Source organism: Xiphophorus hellerii, chromosome 19 (assembly GCF_003331165.1).
Source record: "Xiphophorus hellerii strain 12219 chromosome 19, Xiphophorus_hellerii-4.1, whole genome shotgun sequence".
NCBI classification, from domain to species: Eukaryota; Metazoa; Chordata; class Actinopteri; order Cyprinodontiformes; family Poeciliidae; genus Xiphophorus; species Xiphophorus hellerii.
In genome coordinates, this window is record NC_045690.1 from 6,435,796 (window position 1) to 6,446,434 (window position 10,639).

The 10,639-nt window shown below is 38.6% G+C and overlaps 1 protein-coding gene across 1 annotated transcript; it reads left to right on the forward strand.

Annotated features, from left to right (window-relative positions):
* On the forward strand, positions 1-10,413 carry tacc3 (transforming, acidic coiled-coil containing protein 3). Its single transcript, XM_032548200.1, has 17 exons — positions 1-124; positions 1,274-1,436; positions 1,581-1,708; positions 2,229-2,266; positions 2,350-3,241; positions 3,609-3,651; positions 3,739-3,868; positions 3,951-4,009; positions 4,086-4,207; positions 7,741-7,819; positions 7,905-8,024; positions 8,126-8,193; positions 8,856-8,899; positions 9,009-9,169; positions 9,255-9,361; positions 10,047-10,167; positions 10,254-10,413. The coding sequence occupies exons 2-17, from the start codon at positions 1,275-1,277 to the stop codon at positions 10,317-10,319; spliced, it is 2,340 nt and encodes a 779-aa protein (XP_032404091.1). The 5' UTR covers positions 1-124; position 1,274; the 3' UTR covers positions 10,320-10,413.
* Positions 10,414-10,639: the final 226 nt, after the last annotated feature.

The following is a 10,639-nucleotide window of genomic DNA, read 5'->3' on the forward strand; positions in this document are numbered from 1 at the left end:
GCGTGCTCCAGACACTGGAGAGGGATTTTCAAATAAGTAGTAATCGGTATTTACTGGTGATACTACCGTCCATACATCCAGAAAAGGTCTTATCGTTTCAACCTGAGTGTCCAGTATTGTTCAGGTAGGTGGTGAATTTTGACCCTATAGTAATTCAGTGTGTAATGGCTTTGAATTGTTTTCTCAGTTTAAACTGGTTGTAGTTTTTCCGTTAACAGTTAGCCTATTGCTAACTGTTCTTGACGATGTCTTTGTTAAAGTAAAAACTTTTACTTTCCGCCGTGTTGAAGCCTAACATTGAATGGGTGTTAGTGGTGAAATGTACCGTAAAAGTGTTTATAATTAATCAGAAAGGAAAACATGAGATCGGACAGCGGATTTACTTTCTGATTACATGCTAACAGCTAAACGGCTTCACGAGCTATTTTCAGGGTTTCAGTCTGTAGTCATATCAATACGCCTCTTTATATATAATATAATAAAAACTGTTAAGTATATCTATGGAAGTGGTTTTTGTTGTGTAGTCTCGTGTTTTTTTTCTGAAATTTAAAGTTGTCCGTTTAGTTTAAGTAATGATTTCGGTGCCCCCTGGTGGTCATATCGTGGCAATCGCAGTTTTATTATTTTTAACCTCAACAATTAGTTGAAATTTCACTTTTTGTTGATGTACTAAGTGACATTTTAGTTAATTTCTGTTTTGCAAAGCAGCTACACTAACACAGCTTTGGTCTTCCAGTGTCTCTCTTGTTTTTGTTTTCTTTATTGCCCTTCTCACATAAACTGCACGCCCATACCCCAGGCTATTTTGTGAATCAGTTCAAATGCTTCATAAACAGCCTTCCTTCATATCAAAAACCTACAAGCATCTCCATTTATCTCTACATTCTAACTAAATGGCTTCATATTTACTTTTTATAAATGGGTGATACCAAAATATTCAGACCAATTTAAGAACCATAGCATCAGGTTACTATTTGCCATTGCACAAAAACATTTTCCTATCTTAAGTTGAGTATATTTTCTTTCTTCTCCTGAAAACATCTAAGTCAGAGATTGTGTTCTCTTTCATTTCCTTAAAAATAAAAAGGTCTTCAAATCAAACACAACAGTGCGGCCTCAGTTTCTTTACTCTGTGAACTACAGGATCACTCTGCTGTCACGAGCCTCAACAGGAAGAGTCTTATCATCTGCATGCAGCTTTCAGAGTGACGCCTCAAGCAGAGTGGCATTAAATCTCCCATGAAACGTCATTTTGCTTCTTCTTGTCTAACAGGATGAGTTCTATGGATGCCAAAGAGAACTCTGCGGTCATCCCAGCAGGAAAGCACAGCAGCTTGTCTGAGGACATATTTTCTCTGGATCAGCCCACAGGGAGGTCGTCCATCCTGCGTCAGATGGAGAACCTTCCCAGTAAGACCGTGCCAAGGGACTCCAAGGTACAAAACTGTTAGTTAATTCATCTAGCACAGCATGTGGCTTCAGATCTACGGGTTATTAACACAAGTCAGGTTTAAAATGATGTTTTTTAATAGATTTTGCAACAGGTGATCAAACTTCCCTGACTAAATGTCTTTGTTCAGGTTTCTTTTCAGACCCCCAGTAGAGATCCAGTGACTAGAAGGATTCTTTCCCCCAGAACCTCCGTCGTTATGCCCAGAGTGGACGAGAACATGAAAGTGATCGGCTCTTTTAATTTGGAGAAATCGGAGTAAGAAACAGATTTTATGCTTCCAATAAAACAATAAGTCTGCCACAATAACACACTTTACTGGTTGATGATTTGTCCCAGAAATTATTAGGATAAAATTGTAAACTTAGACACTATTTTCAAGTAATATAATAGCATGATAATGGTGCAAATTCACCCTTTTTGAAACTAATAAATTCAAAACTTTTTACACAAGTCTCTGCAGTGGAACTGGAAGATACTTTCAATATCCAAAATAAAACAACCAACCAAAAGCAATAAATAAAACAGAAATTTAAAACACATATGCACCATTATTCTATGCGCTGTCTTAATTATGTTGTTCTTTTGCAGGAATACAATACTTTGATTAAAAATGAAGCTAAAAAAACAACTAAAACATAAATAAAACAATGTCTCTGTAAATAAAGTTGTCCTTCAAAAATACTTAGAATCATAACGGAAATTATCAGTTCATCTTAACTGATCAATTACGACAGGCTTAAATAACACTGTTTTTTTTGTTTGGTTTTTTTTTCAGCGCCTCACCACATGAACCAACTGAACCTCCAAAACAAGGTAATTTATCTAAAAAAATAAACTATTTACCTTATTTTGTCCTGTGTCTAAATCAACCGATAATAAATTTACTCTCCCATCAGATCCGTCATCGTTCCCCGACGACAACATGCCGATTCAGAGCAGAGGCAACTACCAGCTGGATTTTGATAACCTGGACGTCATCAACCCCTTCCAGGGCTCCAAACAGATGGCGCTGTCTCCCTTCAGGCCTGCCGATGATCCCAGTGAGGCCCGGCAGAAGCCCACAGAGGAACCGGGAGCCGAAACCCCGCTGGACGACACGCTGCCCTTCACGCAGTTTGTGGAAAACTCGCTGGCAGACGTCTCCACGGAGAGCAGCGTGATCATAGTGAATGTGGCGAAGGCGACGGAAGAACAGGACGTCATCTCAGCTACTCCTGATGAAAAGCAACCTGGTGACGTGTCTGCAAGCACAGGTCAACAGGAAGCATCGGGCAGTTTCACCGAGGACGGCTCTCTTCCAGCAAAGGGATCCTACAAGCTGGATTTTGACAACCTTGACACAATGAACCCTTTCCAGACCGGAGGCTCTAAAATCCAGAACTCGCCTGTTGGACTTGGAAGAAAGGACGATCCACCAGCAGAGGAAAGCAAACCCACTGATGAGGAGAAAATCCTTCCTCCAGAGGGGCCAATCAAACTCGAGTTCAACTTCAGCGACGGCGCTGAAGTCAAGCGGAAGCCACTGCCTAAAAAGCTCGGCAAGAGATTCACCGACGGAAAATGTAAAGAATTAAAGCCAGCGTCTGATTGTAAACCATCCGAAGAGTCCGCTGGGAAAGCCGGACCTGGAGACGCTGCTGTGCCCAAAGCTTCTTACTCCAACTTTGAGAAGTTCGATGATCCGAACTTCAATCCATTCGGTACCAAAACGAGCATCGCCGACTCTCCGAAGGGCAGCGGCGTTCCCAGCCCCGTGCAACAGGAACCGGACCCCTCAGAACAAACAGGGTTCGTACAGGTCCCTGGAAATCCTGGAAAATCCTTGAATTTCAATAAAGTGTTTGATATTCAAATTGCACAGTTTTATAGCAAAATGCAATTGTATGTTTGATTAAATTTAATAATTTATTACAATTATTTACAGTTTAAACCAAATATTTTCATACACCAAATAAAAATTCACCAAATAAATTTTTTTCTTACTGTCTGAAGTTAAATCAGACAAAATTTTCTTTTTATTTTATGCCAGCTAGAATTACCAAAATTATTTATATTTGTTAAATGCCAGAAAACTTACAAAGAAAACATTTTCAAAGATTTTCTGTAACTCTGGACTCGATCTGAGCTGTTATTTTTTTTTACTTTTTCCCTGCAGGGCTGCAGAGATGTTGCCTCCTGCTGAGCCTCGCGAAGCTTCGGTGAGCAGTGATTCAGTTTGCTGCAGCTCTCAAATTTCCTTCTCTCTTTGCTTATTTACACAAACTTAAATTTTCCTGAAATGTCAGATGGTGGATCGCGTGGTTCTGTCAGAGAAAGACCTGGACGGTGAAAGCAGCAGCTGGAAGCCCCAGGTTCCCTTCGAGCATCAGATGAGCCCTCTGGACTCCAATGAAGAGTTTGTTCCTGGAAGCATGTGTGAGTGAACGCTGCTGCTCTCCTGGTGCTGGAAAGTCGTCGGACACATATTTGTTTTTACTTTACTGCTGTTCTGTTCCAGTCATGCCCAACGACTTTGATGAGCAGATTGATTACCTCGAACAGTTTGGCTCCAGCGGTGTAAGTACAGCACCGTAGCTAAATTATCTGCATTTCCGCTGTGAAGATATTTAAAAGGTTTTTTGTCCCTGAGCAGTTTAAGGAGTCCGCACTGAGGAAGCAGTCATTATACCTAAAGTTTGATCCCCTTCTGAGAGAAAGCCCAAAGAAACCTGCAGGTCCTGATGCTCAGCTGCTCTCTGCTGGCCTTTCTGTACGGTACGCTTGTACTACTATCTTCATTTACGCTGATTTGTTGCCAATGGATACTGGAGGAGACCCTTGCATACAGTACAGACCAAAAGTTTGGACACACCTTTTAATTCAATGAGTTTCCTTTATTTTCATGACTATTGACATTGTAGATTCACACTGAAGGCATCAAAACTATGAATAACACATGTGGAAATATGCACTAAACAAAAAAGTGTAAAACAACTGAAAATACCCCTTATATTCTAGTTTCTTCAAAGTAGCAACCTATTGCTGTGATTACTGCTTTGCACACACTCTGCATTTTCTTGATGAGCTTCAAGAGGTAGTCACCTGAAATGGTTTTCACTTCATAGGTGATGCCCTGTCAGGTTAATAAGTGGGATTTCTTGCCTTATAAATAGTCATGAAAATAAAGAAAACCCATTGAATTAGAAGGTGTGTCCAAACTTTTGGTCTGTACTGTACATTACACCACCCATAAACATCTAAAAATATTTTATTTATCAAGGATAAACACTTGACAATACTTGTAACCTGTGTTTAATTTAAAAAATATCAATCCATCCATCCAACATGGATGGATGGATGGATGAATGAATAGCCCTTTTTAGTCAACTGCAGTTTGTTTGTCTAGAAAGTCCAGTTTGTTTTGGAAAGTTGTGAACATGAAATCAAACTGATGCGAACTCTGGAACGTCTGAAAACCTCGATCTCGGTTGGGTTGAAGTGAACTTTGGTACGGTTCAATGCCTATGTGAACGCCAGGCCGGCCGGCAGACTGCTCCAAAAGCAGGAAGCGAACTGCAGTGCAGGGCATTGTGGGTAGAAACAACCAAAACAAACGTGAGAGTCAAACGTTGATGGGAGAAATGGTTTTTGCCAAAGAGAAATCGTACAACCACTAAAATCTGAGCCTGCTCCATTATTGTTTACAGTAATGTCTTCTTCAGAGGTTTTTGTGTCATTTTCTTCAGTGGTTCTTGTTGCAGCGCCCCCAGAGGTGGGGAGGGGAACAGGTGTTTCAAAGGGTTTGGTTTGTTTTGACACAGAGAACAGCAGCAGCTGAAAATGTAACAAAAGTTGCAATTTTGGTCTGGAGTCTATTGGACTATCAGGTGTGAAAATACTCCAACTCTGCTGTCAAACGTTATTCCATGTGAGAGGCACATCTGCTGTGGAAATTATCTTTAACAAAGAGTAAGAAAATTTGTTTCAAAAACCAGAGAAAGGATACATTTTCTCTGTCAACATTTCTTCTAAGGCTTTGCAGCGGTTACAAAACGGATTGCAAGCATACACGTTTTGTTTCATACGGGAAATGAAACATTCAAGGACGTTCATGGGAGACAAACAAGAAACAATTAAATAACTATTGTAATACAGAGTTCTGAAAACTTTCCCATGAGCAAAAACCAAAACACTGTTACTCGTTGATTCACTCATATTCACTGTAACCTTAACATTTTCCATCAAACATCTAAACTGTAACTTTTAGAAGTAGCTAAAGCTTTAGCTACTTTATGTGAAAATCGGTTGCAGTGTTTAGCCGTAAAGGTCAGAGCTTCAACATGTAGGTGTGGTTTAGGTTACAGAAGGTCTGGAATGCCGTAATGGAAGATTTATAGGAACCCTGTGAGTTTCGTCTCTCTGCTATTTAAAGGGATCCTGCTGCAGCAGGAATGACCCTGACCTTTATAGAGTTATGTGTTGCTAAAATAAAAGCAGAAATGTTGTCTTTAAATGACATGAGTGAAGATTTTGCCAGCTTGTTGAAGCAAAATCGGGATTTTAATGAGCTGGAGCGCCAACATTGTTGGGTTTTAAAGGTGGCAACAGTTTGAAATGGGCAACTTTTTCCATAAAGGTTAAGATGTATGTGGGAAGGAGCAGTTTTATTGAAGGTTTGGCCAAATTAAACCGGTTTATGTGAGAAAAAGGGAATTAAATGGCCAGGCTATAAATGCTGCATGATGAAATTTAGATCAGCCTCTGAGGAACAAAATGAACATCAGAAGCATTGTTATAATGTGCTAAAGTGTCAGAAAGAGTAGAAGCTTCTTAAAGAGACGGTGGCCAATTTTAAAACGTCAAATTTAAATTATTTTAAGTTATGTTTGACATTTTTAACAACTCAACATAATACACTTTTATAGCACTTCATGTCTGGAAAATGCATGATACCCGTACTTTAACCTGCTAAGTTAGGAGTGAACTTCATCTTCTACCACGTGCAATAAATTAAAACTATCGATCATTTTAATTATCGGCATTATCGTCTCTTCCGGCCTTTTTCTCTTTCTGTTAATGACACTGAATGAAAAAAAGGCTCAACTCCGGTGCTCTCCACTGACTCCTCCCTTCCTCATTTCCTTAGTGTAAAGCCCAGCGCACACTGCACATCTTAGAGCTGTCAGCCGATTGTCGGCCCATTTTCAAACCCTGACAGACCACACATGAGCCGACAGAAATCCTAGGTATAACGGTTCGATCGGGTTCGGTCCTGCCGTGTGGTGTCCAACAATGGGCACAAAATAATGGCTACAAGTCCAGTGAACTAATTTTAAAACCAGGCATTAATCAATGCTTTACTACAATCTACCTGCAATGCATGTGGCTAGTGTCAGCGTAAAGTCCTGACTGAATGAAAATCATTAGAACCTATTTACGTCACGTTAACGAAGAACAGCTGAAAAGTTACCGGGTTTATCAACTGCAGTAGCAATTTCGCTCCAACTCCTCCTCTTGTCTATATTCTTTGCATGTTGAATAAACATTAATGTTTTTTCCACATATCATCTCCAATGTCCGCTGGACTTCGGGTTGCGTCGTGTCAGCTGTTTGGGATTCCCCGACGTAATTTCCCCTCAGAAAACACGAGGAGAATCCGCGCTTTCTGATTGGCTACCTGTCACATTTAACAGGCTGCTTAAGCGCCCAGTCGGGGAAAACCACTGATTTGGATCGGACCGGCAACGACGATCTACCGTAACACACCACACAATCTTAGAAAGATCAACGTTTTAAGATTATTGTAAGGGGAAAAATAGGAGCAAAAAATCACATAGTGTGAATTATTGCATCAGGTAGTCGATGTGCCCATCTTCTCTATTTAAATCTAATTATTACTGAAGGGCAACATAATATACAGACTTCATAATCTGCAGTCTTTAGGTTGAATGCAGTATTTATTTCCACTTTTACTTTATGTTGTTTAGGTTTTTTTTTCCAAGTGCGTTTTTTGTTAATGGAGACTGAGAATCCATTTTATTTTTGTTTTTGGTTGTTTTGTTTATTTTGTTTATCAGCTCCAGTGTTAAGTGTTCTTTTGAAAATAAAGTGTATCTATCTTTGGCAGGAAATCGCATGTATTATTATGTCATTTCCATTAAATCAGTGTAAAAAGGTCTTCAAACAATATTATCGTTTATCGCAATAATTTTTGAGACAATTAATCGCTCAGCAAAATTTGCTATCGTGACAGGCCTAACCACAACATTCAGTTTCTTTTAGAAATTAACATTATAATTATCTTACAGGTTCAGTGAAGCAGAGAAGGAGTCAGCCGAACGCTCACAGAAAGATGTTTTCAAACTGGTGGAGGACGTAGCGGCTGCCGTGAGTCTCAACCTGAATCTGAGTAAAACGGTTTGGTGTCGGAGCGCCTGACTGGTTCCCATCCTTCTCTTCTTCTCTGTCTCAGCCTCCAGTCCTGCAGAGTCTCATCCCTCCGTTCCCCAAACCTGCAGAGGAAGCCATTATTGAGGTTCTGAAGTACAGCCAGAAGGACATGGATGCCGCCATTGCGAGGGTGCAGGCAGAGGTTTGTCTTTTTATGTCACTCTGGTTCTATTCTCACTCGTTAATCAGATTTAATGTAAAGATGATAAAAGTTACTTTGTTGTATTAAACTTTTTCGAACAGGCCAAGGAGAAAGCGGATCAGTGGAACGCCAAGGTTAAAAAGCTGCAAGACGATGGTCAGGAAATGAGGTGAGCTTTGAATGCTAACTTTGTTTTTTTGCTATTACAAACTTCCTAAGCTGCTTGGAATTAGTTTTTAATGATATTTAGGTCTAGAAAAATAAAAAATGTTAAGTTTTCCTACTCAAGTCCTTATTCTGCATCTTTATCTACTTTAAAATATGGTAAATACACTGACAGTACAGTAACCACACCAAGCTGTCTATGTACTTCAGTATGAATGAAAAACATTTATAAATCAATATTCATTATTGCTTTACAAATTTTTTAATTCAGCTTAAAAATCAGAATAACTAAAAACAACTAAAATGATTACTTCTGCCATTTCTCAGATTCCCTTTTTATTCAATTTTAAACCTTATTCTGTTTTTTTAAGTACTTTTCTAACCAAAATGTTTTCCTTTTTTGTGTGTGTGTGTTTTTAATTGGAACCTTTTGGTAGTTTATTATTTTAAGATATTTTTTGGGGGTGGGGAGTAAAGTTTTACAGCATATTATCAAATTGCTCCTCTTTATTTATTTTCTTCACTTTTTACGGATTTTAAAGTAGTTATTTTAATTAAGTCCACTTATAAAACCACTTTGGATTTTTTATTATTATTTATAGAACATTAAGATAGTCAAACTGAATTATAATCTCAAATTTCACGTAAAATATTTTTCTTCAATAGAAAAGTAATGGCAGAGTTCGAGCTGCTGATTGCAAATATGAATGGTGAGTTTATAAAGCACATCTGATTTCTTTTATTTTATTTATTTTTGCTCTGGTTTTGTCTTCCTTAAAAACCCTAAAAGCATTTTATTTGTCCTCTGGAATAAATTAGCCAGTCAGGAGAAGGAGAGGGAGGAGGCGCAGAAGAAGCTCAGCCAGGCTCTGATGGAGAAGGATCAGGTCTCCAGCGACCTGAACGGCATGGAGCGGTCGCTGGGCGACATGTTAAAGAGGCTGGAGAAGTACAAAGAAGTGGTGGACGGCTACAAAAAGGTCAGATTCTCAGAGGAAGAACGCTACCAGTTTGGTTCTTGATGGCAGCAAAAAACAAATAAAATCCTTTTTCTTCCTCTGCCAGAATGAAGAGACTCTGAAATCCTGCGCACAGGATTACTTGGGAAGGATAAAAAAGGGCGACCAGCGCTACCAGACACTGAAGGCTCACGCCGAGGAGAAGATCAACCTGTAAGAAGCCAAAACTTAGATTTGGTTTTAGCTACAGCATTAACAACCAACACATTTTTTTTTTTCTGTAGAAAATATTAGAAATACTTTTAAAGATGCAAATAAACATCAATTCCCTTTTTAAATAAGAAAATATTATATTGCCTAAAATGCAATAATGTAGCGTTCCTTTAAATAAATACACTTGTATTTATTTAGTTCCAGATTCGTCCTTTGCTTCAAATAATCTTCTAGCATGTGGAAAGTATGATGGCGTATTAGGGCATCATAGATGGAATTAAAAAAGAACAAATTTCTTAAATATTTAAAAAATTTCTAAAATTTGACTTTCAAAAGTCACATTTTTTAATTATTTTGTAGCAAATTTTAGATTTTCCAAGCTGAATTTTTCAAGATTTGTTTTGTAGAAGATTTCTGAGATTAATCTCTAAATTTGAGTCTTTTTATTATTTTTTATTTGCAATAACCCTAATACGCCATTGTACTAGTATTTTGTAGTTCTTGATTAATTGCAGCCGTTATTTTATTTTATTTTTTTACAGCAAATGGCCTCTTTTCAGTTTATAAGGTTTGGTTAACAATTGATTACCAAATTGACTGGCTATTATTTCAATAGTCCATTCATTGCTGTTAATCAGATAAATAGTTTTGGCTGTAGAGACTAAAATTTACTTTTTTTTTTTAGCGCAAATGAGGAAATTGCTGAGGTCCGATCGAAATATAAGGCAGAGCTTACGGCTCTGCAGGCCCAGCTGCGGCGGGAGCAGCTGAAGACTCAGTCGCTGGAGAAAAGCCTTGATCAGAAGGTGAGTGATCATCAGTGTGAACTGATTTATATATATATTTGTTAAATTAAAAGAAAAATTTAAATCTCCATGTGAATTTGTTTCAGGAAAAAGAAGTGGAGGAGCTCACCAAGCTCTGCGACGAGCTAATATCCAAAGTGCAGAAAGGTTGAACTCAACTGTAAATACTTTTTGTTTCTGCTTCACTTTTCTTTGTTCTGTTTTGTTTTAATAGACTGTATAATAAAGAGAATTTACAAATTTCAATATTTTCTCGTTTTATTTAAGCTGGTACCACTAGAGGGCAGTGTTAGGCTTAATTTGTAAAACGTATCCAGTAGTTAAGGACGCAGATGTAACATTAGAGCATCGTTATAGTTTTCTGTGTTCGCTGTTCTGTCCCGTCATCTGTCTGGAGCCGACGCTCGTTCCTGCAACTAAACAACACAAAGCTCCCCTTCTTCCCCGAGCAATCACAGGCTCCTGTCACATC

What these genes read in the sequence shown, in the direction of transcription:
- tacc3 (XM_032548200.1), top strand. Translation starts at nt 1,275, where the DNA reads ATGAGTTCTATGGATGCCAAAGAGAACTCTGCGGTCATCCCAGCAGGA. An exon ending in GACGATGGTCAGGAAATGAG is followed by an intron (nt 8,194 to 8,855) that starts GTGAGCTTTGAA and finishes TTTCTTCAATAG; the next exon opens with AAAAGTAATGGCAGAGTTCG. An exon ending in AGAAAAGCCTTGATCAGAAG is followed by an intron (nt 10,168 to 10,253) that starts GTGAGTGATCAT and finishes AATTTGTTTCAG; the next exon opens with GAAAAAGAAGTGGAGGAGCT.